The sequence below is a fragment of the Myotis nattereri genome, assembly GCF_964212035.1.
Source record: "Myotis nattereri genome assembly, chromosome: 1".
NCBI lineage: Eukaryota > Metazoa > Chordata > Mammalia > Chiroptera > Vespertilionidae > Myotis > Myotis nattereri.
Window position 1 is genome coordinate 74,054,844 of NC_138075.1, and position 21,050 is coordinate 74,075,893.

The following is a 21,050-nucleotide window of genomic DNA, read 5'->3' on the forward strand; positions in this document are numbered from 1 at the left end:
GCAGTTTCCTGTAATACCAAAATTCTAGGAGGACTGAGTTTTTAGAATTCCTGACAGTTGAGACCCTGAGCAGGAAAGTTATTGAAGTAGAAAAGTACTTAAAAATGTATGTCACCCATGGACCAATGGCCTTTGGGATAGGATTATCCTTTCTTGGCTTGGGGGCAAGGTGTCTTAACACTTTAATAAAGAGGACAGTAGGCAGGACCAGCAAGTAGGGCATTGATGTTGGGGAGGGGGATAAAGAATGTACAAACACTTGGAAACTAAAGAAGTACTTACAGATTGCTAATTCTATGATCTGTATTTTAAAAATGAAAATGTTGATGTCAGAGAGGTTCTCTGTGCTGGTTTTAACTTTTGAAATTGGAGCTCCATGGAAACAGCTCTACCTGTCTCAGACATAGCTGCTGGTGACTTCTGGTCCTCGTTCCTCATACCTGTTATTCTCATGGTGTCAGAGTTCGGCCAGTATCACTTAGGAAACAGAGGCTTGGTATGCAAGCTGGTTATAAACCATATTACCAGAGAAATTGTGGGAAACTGGATTGTAAACTCCTGAAGAGCAATGATTTGTTTTGTGTGTCTTTTTATCTTTCTCAATACCAACCACTGTCTTTTACATAAATGTCATACTTAAAGATGTGCTGATTGAAAGTATTCTAGTTGTGAAAAATATCTTACTATTTTCATCAGTGGCAGACACAGCATAGAGTTAAGTGTCGGGACTTTGGAGATAGGCTGCCTGTATTTGAATCCACCTCAGCCAAATATAAGCCCTTACCTTGGACAGATGATCTAACTTCTCTGTCCTTTAGTTTCCTGGGCAGGAAACTGGAATATCAATCATTTCTACCTTAAAGGGAAGTTGTGAGGTTTAAGTGAGATAATATATGCAGAATACTTAGTGCCTGACAGAGAAAGCACTCAATGAGCATTAGATATTACTAGTCAGGATGCAAAGAAGGCTCTCTTTAACTGTTGTTAGTAAATGATCCAGAACATATAAAAATATCATAACACTACCTGAGCACATAATAAATTAGAATGATTGTTATAGAGGTCATCAATTCTTATAATTCTGGACATTTCTTAGTCCAGAAATATATTTATATAACTCTTATTTCCCTTTATTGCTTCTTTTTACATTGTGGTATCAAGGTGTGTTTTTTAAGTAAATGAATTTCCTAATCTGGTTAACATTGTCTAGAGCCACATTCTAGTCTGTCCATCAACATCTTAATAAATTTTGGTGATGAGATCCCAGTGGCTTTCTCCCTTTGGTCCCTCCAAGACATCCGTGTAGCTCAGCCTATCCTTCCTGTCCCTTCTCCCCTGAGGTTTTATGTGTGTTCTCCCCCTTGTATGCCTCCAGTCCTCAGTTAAATTGATCCTGACATCTTGGTCACTGTTCCCTTGACACTTGGGGATTTTATTTTTCTCATCCTTTAGAATCCAGCATGAAACCCATCTTAACGTGAACAAGAGAATCCACCTTTTATATTTCTACTCATCCGTTCATCCAACTGTCACTTTGATGCATAGGCTTTTGTCCTTGTCGTGTTTTTACATGACTGACCCCTAACTGATATGAGCAGGTATCCTCATTCTGGTTTTATTTCCACAGTATGTTCCTCCAGATCTCTGTGTCTGCAATTTTGTGCTGGAGCAGTCCCTCTCGGTGAGAGCCCTGCAGGAAATGCTTGCCAACACAGGTGAAAATGGTGGTGAAGGGGTGAGTACCTAAATTATGTCCTAGGTGGGGATTGGGACACACCATAGCCCAAAATGCATATATCATTTTGTTCCTTGAGCTCTGAACTGGAAAACCTTAGGGTCCTTGAGATGATTCATATGGAGACAATAAATCTTTCTCCCTGAGTTTAATTCCTCTTATTTAGCAATCCTAATCTTCTTTCCTTTTGATTAAAAAATTTCCACCAAAAAATAGAAGAGACCACCATTGATGCTGCCTGAGCAGGGCATCGGATATTGAACCTACTCCCCTTCCCTATTCCATAACCCACCAGGAAATGTGAGAGGCTCAGAGGGCCTTGAGATGGAGGGTGCCTATTAAACAGGTTCTTTTTTCTTGGAGAGTTATGACTGTCCAGTAGAGCACACCAGGTTACAGCAGTTTGGAAAAGATTTCCTTGGAATTAAGAATCTTTGACATGTGCCCAGAACTCCACAGTTCACTCATGATGAGCAAACACAGAGCTGTCTTGAGGTTCTCTTACTTGGGTCAGTAAAATGCTCCCAAGTATTAAACTTAGGGATGATGTGTCATATCTCCTGTGTCAGAAGGTCATTGGACAGAGACTTCAGAATAATTTTTACCCTTTCTTTCCTTAACAACCCACATCTATTTATATACATTTGTCATCAATTATTTTAATTATATGGCCTGAATATTTCAAAAGCAAACACCTCTTTCCACCTCGCTTATATACTGCATTATTCCTTCTTTTGTTCTGTTATACTGCTTTTGTTCCTTCTATACTTACCCCTCACCACCACCATTTTTCCCACTCAGCTGTTCATAGTGTTCTTTCTAAAATGCAGATATAATCATTATACCTCCCTGTTTTATTTTTTAAAATATATCTCATTAATTTCAGAGAGGAAGGGAGAGAGAGATAGAAACATCAATTATGAGAGAGAATCATTGATTGGCTGCCTCCTGCATGCCCCCCCACTGGGGATCAAGCCCGCAATACCAGTATGTGCCCTGACCAGGAATGGAATGGTGACCTCCTGGTTCATAGGTCGACACACTCAGCCACTAAGCCATGCCAGCTGGGTCACCTCCCTGTTTTAAAATCCTCTGTCATTCATTATCTTGAGAAATATTCCAAGTTCCTTAAGTAGACAAAAAGGCCTTCAGGATTTGGCACCCCATCTTCTGCCCCATCTCTCACCACATCCCCCCAGGCACTTGGTGTTCCAACCACATTGAATTCCTTTCACTTCCTCAAATATGACAGTTCTGTTTGCCTGTGATCATGTGTGTCAGCAAGTCCCTTCATTTAGAACAGCTTCTTACTCCTCTCTTCCTGTAGGTCATCTCTACTTCTCCTTAAAGGAGCCAGTTTAGGTATTAGATCTACTGAGAAGACTTTGCTGACCCTGCAGTTCTAGGATGGGTGCCTTGCTTGAGCAAAAGTCAGTAAATAGTGTAAATAGTTCTTATCATTCTCTACCATAATTGCAAGTCTAATTTTCTGCATCCTGTACTGGAGAGTAAATGCACGGAGGTAAGAACTATTTCTATACCTAGCACGGATTGTTTTTACTTGACTCTAATGAACTCCTGCGTAATAAAGAAGCATCTCATTTATGGTATAAGAGACAATGACTGGCTCGAGAGAAACAATACTTACATTTAGGCCATCTTCCAGCCCCTAAAGTGATCTCACACAAGTCTTCTAATCTCTGGAGACCAGTGTGTTCTCATCTATAAAATTAGAATATTTAATTAGTTTTCTAGGGACCTTAACACTAATGTTTATCAATCTTCACTGTTTTGGTTTAGAATAAAATGCTTTCATCAGCCACCAGAAAACAGCTTTGTTTTCTTCCTTAGAGCATAAACACAGGTGAATTTTTTTGTGTGCTTTTGATGTTCACTGATGTCTATGTTCACTTTCTCCTTGCATTGACCTCAGTACCCCATGCTTTCCTCCATTGGCACACACTCTCAAACATTTCCAGTTTAATGGAACAAATTTATTTTTCATTGTGAACTGTTTTTTTCCAAGACGAATAACTCATCATTTACAGTATTCTTTGGTGAGGGCAGCCTGGTTGATTTGGAATATAATCACTTTCACTGCCAACCAAGATCAGCTAGACCCTGCCTACTTATGGCCCTAGGATAGAAAGTGGGAAGATAAAAGCTATATTAACTGGAGAATTGTCTCTTGGGCACTCTGTTTTGTTCAAAAGCTGCATTTCAAAGGACTTTGTTTTCTTTATCATTTAGTGTGAGTGATTCAGGGAGTCCTGTAGATGACAAAGTAAATTAAAGAGTTCTGGTTGTAATCCTTGTTCTTCTTTGTTGCCAAGAACTTAAATAATAGCCTTAATTAATTTGTCTTAAAAAAGAATAAATAATAATTTATTTTCCAAATAGAAGGCAAAGACCAACTTAATAAGATTGAATACTTAGTTTTGGAACATATGAATGAGACCTCCCTTAATTACTAGCCATGTTATAACAGAAGTTTATTCAATATAGCTATATATTTCAGGGCCCATCTTTAATATATACTATGCAAAAACCAATACATTAAATCTTATTGGGGGATTTATTCTCTTTGAAGACTCAAGTCCAAAATAAACAATTCATGACATTTTTATTATTAAATAGTCATTGGATAATGTGTCTTATGGCCTTTTGTGCTATTTTACAAAAAAAAAAAAGATATCTAACAGTTATTTTCTATCTTGACACATTATATTATTATTAACTAGAGATCTTAGAGCTAGCAGGAAAGGAAAAGAGAGCTGGAGTAAGGTGGGACAGGACACTCTTTTTAAACTATTAAGTTTATTATTTATTGGCGGCTCTACTAATTAGTTACTTAAACAGCAGATTCAGTAACTCCAAACCTCTTGGAACTCTCTCAAAATTCCATCCGGGCTCTCTATCTTTATTATGAGAAAGATATTTGTCTATAACCTCTTGAGTATGATTGTTTTCCTTTTCTGAAATGATTGTTGTGCACATTTACTATTAGAAATTAATTTGATTTTAGATGATAATATTCAGCAGGGAAGGAAAAGAAAAAGAGGAAAAATAAGGAAGGAAATGAGTTAACATGACAGACTATAATGATTCTCTGAAGAGCCTAGGGGTGTTTAAATGGTATGACACCTCCTTTGTATGCCAGTCCCTTCTGTTCGGAAATAGGTACCTATTGCATTTAAATAGATATTATGTTCACTAATGATCACGGCTGCCACCAAAGGGGATGCTTTAATGAGTGTGGGTTTTTCCTTGCAGCCACTGGTCCTTGCATGGTATGTCTGTTCACTGCTGTGCAGCAGCTGAACAATTTAAAAATGAATTCAGTTGTTTATTTATTCACGTGGTAAGTGTACAGAAGTCCTTTTGCAGAGATTTACAATTTTGCAGGAATTCCCCTTGCTAACAAAGAAAACAAAGATGTCCAGCTCTACTTAACAACAAGAGCTTATTATTGCAATGTCCTTAGCTGCAGCCAGCAGCACAGGGGACACAGCTTTATGTTGAAAAGGAGAATAAGTGATGAGGAGGAACTGGGGGCAGAGAGCGTTGGGTGCACTTCAGAATCCACCCTCGTTAAGCTCACCCTTGGGTCTCTTTACCTCTGATTAAATTTTATCTGCTCTTATTCTGGGGAAAATTGCCAACAAATAGATATTTGGCACTGTGGCCAATTGAATGTCTGGAGTTTTTTTTAAATATATTTTTATTGATTTCAGAGAGGAAGGGAGAGAAACATCAGTGATGAGAGAGAATCATTGATCGGCTGCCTCCTGCACACCCTCCAACAGGGATCAAGCCCACAATCCGAGCATGTGTCCTGACTTGGAATTGAACCATGATCTCCTGGTTCATAGGTTGACGCTCAGCCACTGAGCCACATTGGCTGGGCTAAATGTCTGGCGTTTGAAATATAATCTTTGCTTGCAAACATTAAAGTATTTTCACATTTGTGATTGATTGGCCGGACAGTATGTGAAATACCCAGTCACCTTCAGCAGGACATGGGGCCAGGGGAGATGTCACCATCTCCGTCTGAGTCCTCGTTCCCATCATCCTATAGAAAAAAACCTTGAATATAGAGCAAGCAGCATTTGTAGCAAGCAAAGGTCATTCTTCAGAGTTAGGCAGATGTGTTTCCAGTACAGGTGACCTCTTTGGAAAATTATCTCTCCTTTCTGTACCTTGTTTCCATGTCTTTAAAATGCAACCTACCTCTTAGGATTGAGTGAGAATTAACTAAGTGCATAAAAGTGCCTTGGGGTGGTGGAAATGAATATTGGTTCCTCTTTTCCTTTCTAGTCCATGTCCGCCTGTCACAGACCATTCAGATATATGCATATTCAAAGGAAGGAGAGTTCCATGCTATGTGACCAGGTGGATGTTACATCTAACGCTATGTAACTACAAATGGGTTTTGACATGAATGCTTCTGGAAAAGAAAGGCCTTGATTAACAAAATTACCAGCTGCACTCCTTCTGATAAGGGCTCTGGTTGTCTCTAAAAGTTGACTTAATCACTGGAAGACTTTTACCATTTAACAAAAAAGGACATGAAATATGCCTGTAAAAATAATTATAATTAATGTTATGGCTGCCACATTTATGTTATAGTTTATACAACACATAAGACCACATAATATCATGAACACATAAGGTCATGGTTGACTTAAAATGCTCAAGTATCTAGAGTGTTAATACACCCTGATTGGGAAATGTGATCTGGGAAGATGTTATTTCTGCAGGTACCTTTCTCACAGATATGCTCACTGACAGGTGGTTCTTTAATTTCCCAATTTATTTATTTATTTATTTATTTATTTATTTATTTATTTATTTATTTTTCTACGCTGATATTTATGCGTCAAATGAAACTGCTTTTGCTGTTTGTGTCTTTATGTTTTCTTTTTCATTATTGTTTAAAGTATTACATATGCCTCCTTCTTCCCCAATTGACACCCCCCTGCCACTCCCACTCCCCAGGACAAGCCCCCACCGCCCCAGTGTCTGTGTCCATTGGTTATTCTAATATGCATACAAGTCCTTTGGTTGATATTTAACCCCCTCCCCACCTCACCTGCCTTCTCTCTAAGGTTGGATGGTCTGTTCAGTGTTACCTTGTCTCTGGATCTATTTTTGTTCATCAGTTTATGTCGTTCATTATATCACACGTATGAGTGAGATCATATGATAGTTACCTTTCTCCAACTGGCTTATTTCGCTTAGCATAATGCTCTCCAGTTCCATCCATGCTGTTTCAAATGGTAAACGTTCCTTCTTTTTTATAGCAGTGTAGTATTCCATTGTGTAGATGTACCACAGTTTTCTAATCCACTCATCTGCTGATCGGCACTTAGACTGTTTCCAAATCTTAGCTATTGTAAATTATGCTGCTATGAACATAGGGGTGCATATATCCTTTCTGATTGGTGTTTCTGGTTTCTTTGTATATAGTCCTAGAAGTGGGATTACTGGGTCAAATGGGAGTTGTATTTTTAACTTTTTCAGGAAACTCCATACTGTCTTCCACAGTGGCTGCATCAGTCTGCATTCCCACCAGTAGTGAAGGAGGGTTCTTTTTTCTTAGCATCCTGGACAGCACTTGTGGTTTGTTGATTTGTTGATGATAGCCATTCAGACAGGTGTGAAATGGTACCTCATTGTTGTTTTGATTTGCATCTCTCTGATGATTAGTGACTTTGAGCATGTTTTCATATGTCCTCTTTTGAAAAGTGTCTATTTGGCCATTTTTTTTATTGGATTGTTTATCTTACTTTTGTTAAGTTGTATGAGTTCCCTGTAAATTTTGAAGATTAAACCCTTATTTGAGATAGCATTGGCAAATATGTTCTCTGATGCAGTGGGCTTTCTTGTTTTGTTGATGGTTTCTTTTGCTGTGCAGAAGCTTTTTATTTGGATGTAGTCCCATTTGTTTATTTTCTCCTTAGTTTCCATTGCTCTCGGAGCTGTATCAGTAAAGATATTGCTACAACATATGTCTGATATTTTGCTGCCTATGGAGTCTTCTAAGATTTTTATGGTTTCCTATCTTACATTTAAGTCCTTAAACCATTTTGAGTTTATTTTTGTTTATGGTGTAAGTTGATGATCTAGTTTCATCTTTTTGCATGTATCTGACCAAATTTCCCAGCACCATTTATTGAAGAGACAGTCTTGACTCCATTGTATGCTCCTGCCTCCTTTGTCAAATATTAATTGAGCATAATGGCTTGGGTCGATTTCTGGGTTCTTTCTTCTGTTCCATTGGTCTATATGTCTGTTCTTGTGCCAGTACTAGGCAGTTTTGAGAACTGTGGCTTTGTAATATAGCTTAATATCTGGTATTATAATCCCTCCAACTTCGTTCTTTCTCAGGATTGCTGTGGCTATTCAGGGTCTTTTTTTTTTATTCCCGTTGAATTTTTGGAGAACTTTTTCTAGGTCTGTAAAATATGCCCTATGCCCTTGGTATTTTAATGGGGATTGCATTGAATCTATAAATTGCTTTGGGTAGTTTGAACATTTTAATGATGTTGATTCTACCAGCATGAACATGGTATGTTCTTCCATTTGTTTATGTCTTCCTCTATCTCTTTTTTTAATGTCCTGTAGTTTCCTGAGTACAAGTCTTTTACCTCCTTGGATAAGTTTATTCCTAGGTATCTTAATTTTTTTTGGAGCAATGGTAAATGGGATTGTTTTTTTAGTTTTTCTTTCTGTGAGTTCATTATTGGTGTATCAAAAAGCCATATATTTCTGGGTGTTAATCTCATATCCTGCTATATTGCCGAATTCATTTATTAAGTCTAGTAGTTTTTTGATGGAGTCTTTGGGGTTTTATAGGTACAATATCGTGTCATCTGTGAATAGTGACAGTTTAATTACTTCTTTTCCAATTTGGATGCCTTTTATTTCTTCTTCTTGTCTGATTGCTATGACTAGCACTTCCAGTACTACCTCGAACAGGAGTAGTGAAAGTGTGCATCCCTGTCTTGTTCCTGTTCTTAGGGGAAATGGTTTTAGTTTTTGCTCTTTGAGTATGATGTTGGCTGTAGGTTTATCATGTAAGGCTTTTATTATGTTGAGGTGTGATCCCTCTATTCCCACTTTGCTGAGAGTTTTTATCAAGAAAGGGTGTTGGATTTTGTCAGATGCTTTTTCTGCATCGATTGATATGATTATGTGACTTTTGTCTCTCAATTTGTTTATGTGATGTATCACATTTATTGATTTGTGGATATTGTACCAACCTTGCATCCCTGGAATAAATCCCACTTGGTCATGGTGTATGATCTTTCTAATGTAATGCTGGATCCGATTTGCTAGAATTTTGTTGAGGATTTTAACATCTATGTTCATCAAGGATATTGGCCTGTAATTCTCTTTCTTTGTGGTGTCTTTATCTGGTTTTGGAATTAGGGTAATGCTGGCTTCATAGAAAGAACTTGGAAGTGTTCCTTTCTCTTGAATAGTCTGAGGAGTATAGCTTTTAGTTCTTCTTTGAATATTTTGTAGAACTCCCCTGTAAAGCCGTCCAGACCAGGGTTTTTGTTTGCTGGAAGATATTTGATTACTGCTTCAATTTCTTTGGTAGTTATCAGGCTATTTCATTTTTTTTATTCTTCCTGACTGAGTTTTCAGAGTTTGTATTTTTCTAAGAATATGTCCATTTCGCCTAGGTTGTCCATTTTGTTAGAATAGAGTTGTTCATAGTATTTTCTCATAATCCTTTGTATTACTATGGGGTCAGTTGTTACTTCACCTCTTTCATTTCTGATTTATTTATTTGGCTCCTCTCTCTTTGCTTCTTCCCTGAATTATTTATGTGAAAGTCCCATTAATCTTAAAAAGGAGCTTTAGGCTCCTTTCATTTGCCCCTGTCTTTAGAGTGGGAATACTACACACAGCACAGTTGCTAGAGAAATGTGCACAAATGGTATAGCACATTTGTCATGTCCAAGGACGGGGTGCCCATGCCTTCTGAGAAGCTAGGAGGCTGTCTCCTGACATCATGTGACCTTGTAAACAATCAGTTTGGCATAACCTTCCATTGTGCTGTATTCATGTAAAGGTCCTTAAAGAGCAGGTCATGAGAAACTTTATAGCCAAGTTCAGGACATTCACCCATCTTATCATCATAGATAATTTAGTCACAAAAATGTGATAACATCATTAAAAAAGAATGTGCTAAAGATGCATCTACCCTGGCATTGTTATGTAATAAACAAATCAAAATAGATGCTGATGAGAGTAATTTGAAGCCTTGTCTAAAGTTTGAACTCCAGCAGTGCCCACATTTAGAGATCTTGTAGTCATCCAGAACAAAGAAGGCTAATAAGATCCCTACCTCTATTTCTGGGGCCCTGAGCTCCCACTGTCACTTCTATATTATAGAAGAGAGGGGATACCCCCATCATCCAGATTTAGCCTCTTAATGTGAGGTTTTTGCCTTCCCTTCATAATTGTCAGAAAAGAGGCAAAATGAGAATTTATTTTGGCATGTGTGTGAGGAGAGAACAAGACTAATGGAGGAACTATGTACATAATTCTAAATAAACCTCATCCCCATTGACATTTTTTAAAGAGTACATTTTTTAAAAGAGGGAAATCATTGAGTCAAATCTAACAGTAGGCATCAATTATACCTTTAGAATAGGATATAAAATTTCCTTTGCAGAAAAAGTACAGTCACTTCTGCAAGTTTCATGATGTAAATCCCATGAGCTTCTTCGTTGCCAAGAAGCTCATGTTAAACTGTTACTCTGCCCATACACCAGGGTAACCAGGATGCACCAACATAGCCCCATGAGGTGTTCAAGTCTGAACTTCTTTTGCAGTAGTTGGTAAAAAGCCACTGTGTCCAGCTCTCCAAGTATCTCCTTGGTGACCCCAATCAGGACTTCCCCACCCCAGGGCCAGCACCCAGCAGGTTGTTTGTTCAACCTGGGGTTCCTACCCCTGCCAACTGCCCAGTCTGTGAGAGCTGTATACCACGGTATTAAATTCTCAACTTGTTTGACTTGCCCCTGCTTTTCTTTTGAAAGGGAGAAAAAATAGCATTCTGATGTTGGATGCATCTATTGCTTTTTTAAAAATCTATTTTCTGGTCATCCATAAAGAATACTTTGTATTTACAATATAACAACCAAATCTACCTGGTGTAATTGCTCTTTCATGTAAAAACTTGGGGGTTTATGTTGAAAACTACTCTTTAAAATTTACCCTGGTCTCGAGTTCACCTTACAGATTTGCTCATGGGAGGCAGCCTGTTCTGGTGATAATGCTTGGGGTCAGGAGGTTTGGGTTTAGTCCTCACACCACCACTACCACCTGGAAGTTTGACTGTGGACAAAGCTCTTCCCTCCTCTGGGCTTTGGTTTTGCCATCTCTAAATTACTACATCTCTTAGATGCAGAAGTACATCCTCCTGTCTGTGAAGGTTGCAGCGTACTAAGTTAAAATGGAAAAGTGTCACCGCCCCTCTCCCCTTGGACAGGCCATGACTATAAGCTATCACATTAGCTGTGGAAATGCCAGCCTGTTTGTATTAGCCATTATTCCTGAGACCCTGGCTCCCATCCTTTTAGGTAGAATGAATCAATGTGTCCGTTTTCTTCCTGCCTTGGTGTGGACAAAGAGGATGGACAGCAACCCTGAAGCACTAAGTGATGACAATACAAGTTTAAATTTTGTTTGAGACATGAATCTCCTGAAAATTGTCTTGTGGAAGAATATGGGATGCATTCTATGGCACTGACAGAATTTCTCTCTTCAAAGAACCAGACATTGTTTTCAAAAATTAAATAGTAATGAGGGGGCTCCAAACTAAGGCTTTTAATGTGTTTTTTCATAGACCAAATTGCCATTAAACATATGTCCCTTCTCTCGCCCCCCTCCCCCTCCTTACAGTTCTTTCTTGCGTTACGCTATGATTTTAGGATTTTATGTTGATACAATGGATTTTTTTCTTTATTGATTAAGGTATTGCATGTGTCTTTATCCCCCCATTGCCCCCCATTCCCCCACTCATGCCCTCACCCCCCTATGATACAATGATTTTAATGTTTCTCTGAGAAGCTGATACTTATGAAAATGTATGTAAATAACTCATTTTATTGTTGAACTGACCTTCTGATAACATGATATCTAATTAATATCTAATTTGCCATCTGAAAGACCTACTTTGTGGTAAGAAAGCCCCTCTTTGGTATAAGAAAATCCCGATAGATTATTTACAGTATTTCTAAGGAAAAAAAATCCCAAATAACTTGATATATGTACTGACCATTTCCTTTGGGTGGATTTTCTTGCATAAATGTAATTATGAAAAAGTGCTACAGACAAATTTAGACTACAGCATATTGCTTGCTTGCTAGTTTCTTGATGACATCAGCACTGAACTGGGAAAAGGAAGTAAAGACAGACTTTTGCCTCTAATGCTACTGCTAGCTTCTAGCTAAAATAAAACCCTCACCAGGTAGGAAATCCACCCTCTTTATTCTCATTGCTTTTTTTCTATGTAGTATCAGTAGATTCCTCAAATTACTTAAAAGCTTTCGGCAAGACCTGCACCCACTAACGTATCCATTGACTGTTTTGTTTTTGATTTGCTAGCTCAGTGACCTCTCCGAATGGGTATGTTATTCACTCCTTTAATGTACATGTATTTTGCATGGACAACTGGCTTCAGCTGTATTTGTAATGAGCTGGGCCTATCACTTGTAAGTGTTCAGGGCAATTTCCATTCTTTGTGCCTCTGCCATACAAGAAAGAACCACACACTTTGGTCTTGTGGAATTAGAGGTGGCTGCACACTTAGAAATCTGTTGCCAAGAAGCTCATGCTAAACTGCTACTCTGTAATTAGGAGAAAGGCTTGCCTGTGGGTTTATGATTCTTTTCCTTCAAGACACTGAAAATTGTTTTAAGTCTCTTTTTTCCCTCTGAATATGGTCCAGATGGCCCAGGGCCATAGGCTTGGACTTGGGAAGATAAGTGTGCAGCCTTGCCTTAATCCAAGCTGCTTGGTGCTTCAGACCTTTCCCAGGGCTATTATGCAACTCCAGCTCTGCTCCTCCGTGAGACTGGAATTCATAATAAAAATGGAAAAAGCTAGTTCCATATTCTCCCTTTCTCACACGACATCCCCAAAGTGAGCCAGCAAAAGAATTAAATGTTAATTCCAACAGTTGAGAATAACCATTAAGTTTAACTAGCTTTTTACATTTCTTCATATCCTGAGGAGAAGCATTTGCAAGTGAAAGAACCCACAGAATTAATTTTTAAAGCTCCAGACACTATCAAATACCCCCTTCCCCTTTCTGAATTTAGTGCTTCAGCTTTAGAAGGAATTGCCTTCTCATTGGTGCAATTTTTTTTTTCATTCTGAAGTCAGTGCTTCATATTCAAAATCAATATGCCTGTGTGATCCTAGTGTTGTTTGGCAGATGTGATAGCACAGAGCTTTGCTAATGTTCCCCGAGCCCTGGAGTTCTTGCCATTCGTGCTGTGGGCTTTTGAATGCTCTGTTAGTGTAGTCACGTCATGATGACTGTAGTCAACTTAGATAGCTTGAGCTTCTTCCCATCGCTGGACTCAAGGTGGTTTCTTGTTTTTGTTTTGTGTGTATGTGTGTTGTGTTTTACATTTTAATTGCAAAAAAAAAAAAAGTAAAGATTTTTTTATATTTTTTTATTTATTTCAGAGAGGAAGGGAGGGAGAGAGAGATAGAGAGAGGGAGAGAGGGAGAGAAACATCAGTGATGAGAGAGAATCATTGATTGGCTGCTTCCTGCACTCCTTCCACTGGGGACTGAGCCGGAAACCCTGGCATGTGTCCTGACCAGAAATCAAACCCTGACTTCCTGGTTCCTAGGTTGACCTGAGCCACGCAGGTTGGACGTAAAGGTTTTTATTAAAATTTCTCAGAGTAGTGAGAAGGAGTTGGGGTGTGTAAGCTTCCTCTAGCATATACTAAGTAGGTAAATAGTTCTATTCTTGGGGGAGGAAAGTTTTGATGAGAGATTGTGCTGAAAGTTTTAAGAAAAATAATTTTATTGGAGGGGAGGGGCAGTGATGGTTTGTAAAAATGTCCTCAGCTGCATTGTTAGGAATGTGTTTTAATTCTAAATTATAAAATATTTGAATTTGAGGAAAATATTTTGTTTTAAGAGACCTGCTTATCTTTTACAAATAAAGCCCACCTGGGATTCTAGAAATTCTGGGAGCATAGAACCCTTTCAGTTTATTTATTATACTTTTCCTTTGATTGTGTGATTTACTTTTCATAGCTACCAGCATTTAAAGTACATATTTGTAGGGAACATTGTATGAATTAGAAAAAACTCCAACTGCTTTCCATCTCATGATTGCTTAAGAAAGCACTTCTGTGGGTATTGTGGTAAAGAAAAATTAAGTTGGTGCCAAAGAAACCCTGATCTCAATTGGCATTTTAATCCTCACTGGAGTAGAAACCCCGTGGCCAGCACCCCAGCCCTGGAGTAAACTGTCTGGTTTTAGAGTGGAAGAGCATGAAATGACCAGGTGGCATCAATGGAAAGAGAGTGAGAATATGAACAAGAATATGCAGGGGGCGGGGGGGGGGGGGGGCGGGTGCGGGCGGGGAGGAAAGGCCTCTGATCCGCTGAGGGCTGCAGGGCCACCTGAGAGGAGGAGAAGGAAGCTGAAGGCAGAATGCGTCTGTTTTCACCTGGCGTCTCCTGAGGTTGATTTCAATTACATCTGACATTCCATATAACAGCGATTTTCAACCTTTTTCATCTCAGGGCACACATGAACTAATTACTAAAATTCTGTGACACACCAAAAAATATATCATATTTTTTGCCAATTTGACCAAAAAAAAGGGTATAATTTCTATTCATTCACACTGGATGACTGCTGTTGTGTTGGTTGCTATCTTTTTTTTTTTTTTTTTTGACAGTCTAAGGCAGTGGTTCTCAACCTTGGCTGCACATTAGAATCACCTGGGAATCTTTTTTTTTTTTTTTTTTTTTAATTTATGGCTTAAAGTATTACAAAGGGTATTACATATGTGTCCATTTTATCCCCCCGCCCTAGACAGTCCCCTAGCCTCCCCTATCCCCCAGTGTCTTATGTCCACTGGTTATGCTTATATGCATGCATACAAGTCCTTTAGTTGATCTCTTACCCCCCTACCTCCTGCCCCCCAACCCTCCCCGGCCTTCCCGCTGCAGTTTGACAATCTGTTTGAGGCAGCTCTGCCTCTGTATCTATTATTGTTCAAAAGTTTATAATGGTCTCTATTGTTCAAAAGTTTATAATGGTCTCTATTATCCATGAATGAGTGAGATCATGTGGTATTTTTCCTTCATTGACTGGCTTATTTCACTTAGCATAATGCTCTCCAGTTCCATCCATGACGTTGCAAATGGTAAGAGTTCCTTCCTTTTTAGAGCAGCATAGTATTCCATCGTGTAGATGTACCACAGCTTTCTAATCCATTCATCTACTGATGGGCACTTAGGCTGTTTCCAGATCTTAGCTATGGTGAATTGTGCTGCTATGAACATAGGGGTGCATATATCCTTTCTGATTGGTGTTTCTGGTTTCTTGGGATATATTCCTAGAAGTGGGATCACAGGGTCAAATGGGAGTTCCATTTTCAGTTTTTTGAGGAAACTCCATACTGTCTTCCATAGTGGCTGCACCAGTCTGCATTCCCACCAGCAGTGCACAAGTGTTCCTTTTTCTCCACATCCTCTAAAGCACTTGTCGTTTGTTGATTTGTTGATGATAGCCAGTCTGACAGGTGTGAGATGGTACCTCATTGTTGTTTTGATTTGCATCTCTCGGATGATTAGTGACTTTGAGCATGTTTTCATATGTCTCTTGGCTTTCTGAATGTCCTCTTTTGAAAGGTGTCTATTTAGGTCCTTTGCCCATTTTTTGATTGGATTGTTTATCTTCCTTTTGTTGAGTTGTATGAGTTCCCTATAAATTTTGGAGATTAGGCCCTTATCAGATATGACATTGGCAAATATGTTTTCCCACACAGTGGGTTTTCTTGTTGTTTTGTTGATGGTTTCTTTTGCTGTGCAGAAGCTTTTTTTTTTATGTAGTCCCATTTGTTCATTTTCTCTTTAGTTTCAAGTGCCCTAGGAGCTGTATCAGTGAAGAAATTGCTTCGGCATATGTCTGAGATTTTGTTGCCTTTGAATTCTTCTAGAATTTTTATGGTTTCCTGTCGTACATTTAAGTCCTTTATCCATTTTGAGTTTATTTTTGTGTATGGTGTAAGTTGGTGGTCTAGTTTCATTTTCTTGCATATATCTGTCCAATTTTCCCAACACCATTTATTGAAGAGACTATCTTGGCTCCATTGTATGTTCTTGCCTCCTTTGTCAAATATTAATTGAGCATATTGGTTCGGGCCGATTTCTGGGCTCTCTATTCTATTCCATTGATCTATATGCCTATTCTTGTGCCAGTACCAGGCAGTTTTGAGAACAGTGGCTTTGTAATACAACTTGATATCTGGTATTGAGATCCCACCTACTTTGGTCTTTTTCAGGATTCCTGTAGCTATTCGGGGTCTTTTTTTATTCCAGATAAATTTTTGGAGAGTTCGTTCTAGATCTGTGAAGTATGCCGTTGGTATTTTAATGGGAAGTGCGTTGAATTTATAGATTGCTTTGGGTAGTATGGACATTTTAATGATGTTGATTCTACCAATCCATGAACACGGTATGTTCTTCCATCTGTTTATGTCTTCCTCTATATCTTTTTTCAACGTCCTGTAGTTTTCTGAGTAGAGGTCTTTTACCTCTTTAGTTAAGTTTATTCCTAGGTAGCTTAATTTTTTTGGTGCGATGGTAAACGGGATTGTTTTTATAATCTCTCTTTCTGAAAGTTCACTATTGGTGTATAGAAATGCCTCAGATTTCTTGGGGTTCATTTTGTATCCTGTTACATTGCCAAATTCATGTATTAAGTCTAGTAGCTTTTTGATGGAGTCTCTAGGGTTTTGTATGTATAATATCATGTCGTCTGCAAATAAGGACAGTTTTACTTCCTCTTTTCCAATTTGGATGCCTTTTATTTCTTCTTCTTGACGAATTGCAATGGCTAACACTTCCAGTACTATGTTGAACAGGAGTGGTGAGAGGGGGCATCCCTGTCTTGTTCCTGTTCTTAGGGGAAATGGTGTTAGTTTTTGTCCATTGAGTATGATGTTGGCTGTGGGCCTGTCATATATGGCTTTTATTATGTTGAGGTATGATCCTTCTACTCCCACCTTGCTGAGAGCTTTTATCAAAAATGGGTGTTGAATTTTGTCAAATGCTTTTTCTGCATCAATTGATATGACCATGTGGTTTTTTTCTTTCAATTTGTTTATGTGATGTATCACGTTTATTGATTTGTGGATATTGTACCATCCTTGCATCCCTGGGATAAATCCTACTTGGTCATGGTGTATGATCTTTCTGATGTACTGCTGGATCCGATTTGCTAAGATTTTGTTGAGGATTTTGGCATCTATGTTCATGAGGGATATTGGCCTGTAATTCTCTTTCATTGTGTTGTCTTTACCTGGTTTTGGTATTAGGGTGATGCTGGCTTCATAGAATGAGCTTGGAAGTGTTCCTTCCTCTTGAATTTTTTGTAGGAGTCTGAGGAGGATAGGTTTTAGTTCTTCCTTGAATGTTTGGTAAAACTCCCCTGTGAAGCCGTCTGGTCCTGGGATTTTGTTTGCTGGAAGCTTTTTGATGACTGCTTCAATTTCTTCCATAGTTATTGGCCTGTTGAGATTTTTTGATTCTTCCTGATTGAGTTTTGGAATGTTGTATTTTTCTAGGAATTTGTCCATTTCCTCCAGGTTGTCTAGTTTGTTGGAGTAGAGCTGTCCATAGTATTTTTTAACAATCATTTGTATTTCTGTGGGGTCTGTTGTTATTTCGCCTCTATCGTTTCTGATTTTGTTTATTTGGGTCCTCTCTCTTTGCTTCTTGGTGAGTCTGGCTAGAGGTTTGTCAATCTTGTTTATCCTTTCAAAGAACCAGCTCTTGGTTTCATTGATTTTCTGTATTGTTTTTTTGGTCTCTATGTCATTTATTTCTGCTCTAATCTTTATTATCTCCTTCCTTCTGCTCACTCTGGGGTTTTCTTGTTGCTCTCTTTCTAATTCTTTGAGTTGTAGAGTTAGCTGATTTACTACCATTTTTTCTTGTTTTTTGAGATAGGCCTGTAGAGCTATAAACTTCCCTCTCAGGACTGCTTTCATTGTGTCCCATAGGTTTTGGATTGCTGTGTTTTCATTGTCATTAGTTTCCAGAATGTTTTTAATTTCTTCTTTGATTTCATTGGTAACCCAATCAATATTTAATAGCATGCTATTCACCTTCCAGGTGTTTGAGTATTTTGGGTTGTTTTTATTGTAGTTTATTTCTAATATTATGCCATCGTGGTCTGCGAAGACGCTTTTTATGATTTCAATCTTCTTGAATTTGTGGATACTTTGCTTGTGACCCAATATATGGTCTATTTTTGAATATGTCTTATGAGCATTTGAGTAGAATGTATATTCCCTGCCTTTGGGGTGAAGTGTTCTGAAGATGTCTATTAAGTCCATCTGATCTAGTGAGTCATTTAGTATTGCTGTATCTTTGCTGATTGTTTGTCTAGAGGGCTTATCCAGTGTTGTCAGTGGTGTATTAAAGTCCCCTACTATGATTATATTGTTGTCGATCTCTCCTTTGATATCTTCCAGGAGTTTTTTTATGAATTTGGGTGCTCCTGCATTGGGTGCATATATGTTTACCATAGTTATATCTTCTTGTTGTATTGATCCCTTTAGTATTATGAAGTGGCCTTCCTTATCTCTTGTGATGGCCTTCACTTTGAGGTCTATTTTGTCCGATATAAGTATTGCTACCCCAGCTTTCTTTTCCTTTCCATTTGCCTGAAAGATATTTTTCCATCCTTTCACTTTCTGTCTGTGTGAGTCCCTTCTAATGAGGTGGGTTTTTTGTAGACGGCAGATGTATGGGTCATGTTTTTTTATCCATTCAGCCACTCGATGTCTTTTGTTTGGAGCATTTAGTCCGTTTACATTTAAAGTTATTATTGAAAGGTACTTGTTTGTAGCCATTTCTGTTTTTGTGTGGCTGTTTTCTTTCTGAGCTTTTTATTTCTTCTTTTTATACCAGTCCCTTTAGCATTCCTTGCATTGCTGGCTTGGTGGTGATAAACTCCCTTAGCCTTTTTTTTGTCTGTGAAGCTTCTTATTTCCCCTTCAACTTTGAATGATAGCCTTGCTGGATAGAGTATTCTTGGATTCAGTCCTTTGCTTTGCATCACTTTGTAAATTTCTGTCCATTCTTTTCTAGCCTGATGTGTTTCTGTTGAGAAATCATTTGACAATCTAATGGGAGATCCCTTGTATGTAACTTTCTGTCTCTCTCTTGCAGCCTGTAAGATTCTCTCTTTGTCCTGAACATTTGCCATGGTAATTATGATGTGTCTTGGTGTGGGTCTTTTTGGGTTCACCTTGTTTGGGACTCTCTGGGCTTGTGTGACTTTTTTCTTCCCCACCTCAGGGAAGTTTTCTGATATTATTTCTTCTAATAGGTTTTCTAATCCTTGTTCATCCTTCTGTTGTTCTGGTACCCCTATTATTCGTATGTTGTTTCGTTTCATGTTGTCCCAAAGCTCCCTTAGGCTCTCCTCCTGTCTTTTAATTTTTTTCTCCAATTGCAGTTCAGTTTGGGTGTGTTTTGCTTCCTTGTCTTCTAATTCACTAATTCGGTCCTCTGCTTCTCCTAGTCTACTGTTGATACTTTCAATGGAGTTTTTCATTGCAGCTATATCACTCTTCATTTCTTCTTGGGTCTTACTTAAGTTGTTGATTTTTTCATCTGTTTCTTCTAGCTTCTTGCAGAGGTTGTCAATTTTTTCCTCCATCCAGTTTATGCACTCTAGGACCCTTATTCTGAATTCTTTTTCTGTCATGTTGCATGCCTCTGTATTACTTAGCTGCTTTTCTGGAGAGTCCTCCTTCTCTTTCCTTTGGGGGTTTCTTTGTCTACCCATGTTTGATCTCACTGACATATCTAGACGTTGAGTCGTTCAGTGGTTGCTCCCTTGGTGGCAGTGACTCCTTGGTCTGTGGTTGCTCTTCGGGCGGTTGCGGTAGCACCTGCTCTTCAGTTGGCAGCAGCTCCTCTGGTGGGTGCTGTTCACAGCTGTGGTGGCTCTTCTGGCTGGTGGGGCGAGGTTTCACATACAGCTGCTGTTCCTCAGCAGAGGGTGTTGGTGCTCAGGAGGTTGCTGTTGCTTGGATCTGCTGCGTTGATTTAAAGGCACAAAATACAACACAACAAGGCACCACGTACCAGGCACTATACACAAATATATTCACGATATTAATAACCCCAAATAAAGGTGACCACCTGAATTAAGAGAATTAGGGGATAAGGAAGAAGGAAGAGAAAAAGATAAAAGAGAAAAAAGAAAAGAAAAGTAGGGACCAAAAAAAGGAGTGCAAAAATAAAATTGGGAAAAAGGAGGGGGGAAAATAAAAGCGAGAAAAGAAAAGAAAAGAAAAAAAAAAGAGCGAAAAGAGAGAATGAAGTGGAAGAGGGGAGGAGACTTTTTTATATGAGGAGAATACTCCTATAGAACAGCCATTAATCCCAACAAATTCCAGCAACAGCTCCCTGGGGATGAATGCAAACTAGAAACAACCAATAATATAACGATGAAAATAGAATGGAGAACACTAATCCCAAAATAAAATAAAGAGAAAATAAAATGGCACTTTAAAAAAAATGGTAAAATGGTAGCAGTAATAATACTGGTTAAAAATAAGAAGGTAGTAATTAAAAGGGTAAAATCAGGTGATGGAAAAAAGAAGAAAGAAAAAAGAAAGAAAAGAAAAAAAAAGAAAAAAAAATTGGTTTCTTAGTTAAAAGGTGAAAAAAGAAAAAAAAAATTGCAGTAGTGAAGGTCCTTCGGTTCTTCTATTCTTCAGTGTGGCTCGCCTTAGACCTGCCAGGTATTCAGGAGAGTGTTGAGTTTCCCTGCGATACACTGTTCCTCTGTGTTGTAAACCACAGTCCTTATTTTAAAGCAAGCCGCATTTGTTTCCCAGACTGCCTTATTTTGTGTTTAGCAAAGAGTCAGTTTGTGGGTCAGCCTCTGGGTGGCAGTGTTCTGGGGTTGGCCTCTGAGGCTATAGGGCCTCTTTGTCCAGTGGAGGTTCACTGCCCAGAGCTGGCTGCGTAATAGTTAGTTACCGGGGCTGTGTTGTTGCTGGGATTG

General features: G+C 38.7%; 1 protein-coding gene across 1 annotated transcript in view; it reads left to right on the plus strand.

The window, feature by feature from the left end:
* RYR3 (ryanodine receptor 3) overlaps window positions 1-21,050 on the plus strand; it is a 548,626-nt gene that overhangs the window by 198,593 nt on the left and 328,983 nt on the right. The window contains exon 3 of the mRNA XM_081108039.1: window positions 1,628-1,735. Coding sequence (XP_080964165.1) covers window positions 1,628-1,735 — 108 coding nt within the window. The remainder of the gene's footprint in view (window positions 1-1,627; window positions 1,736-21,050) is intronic.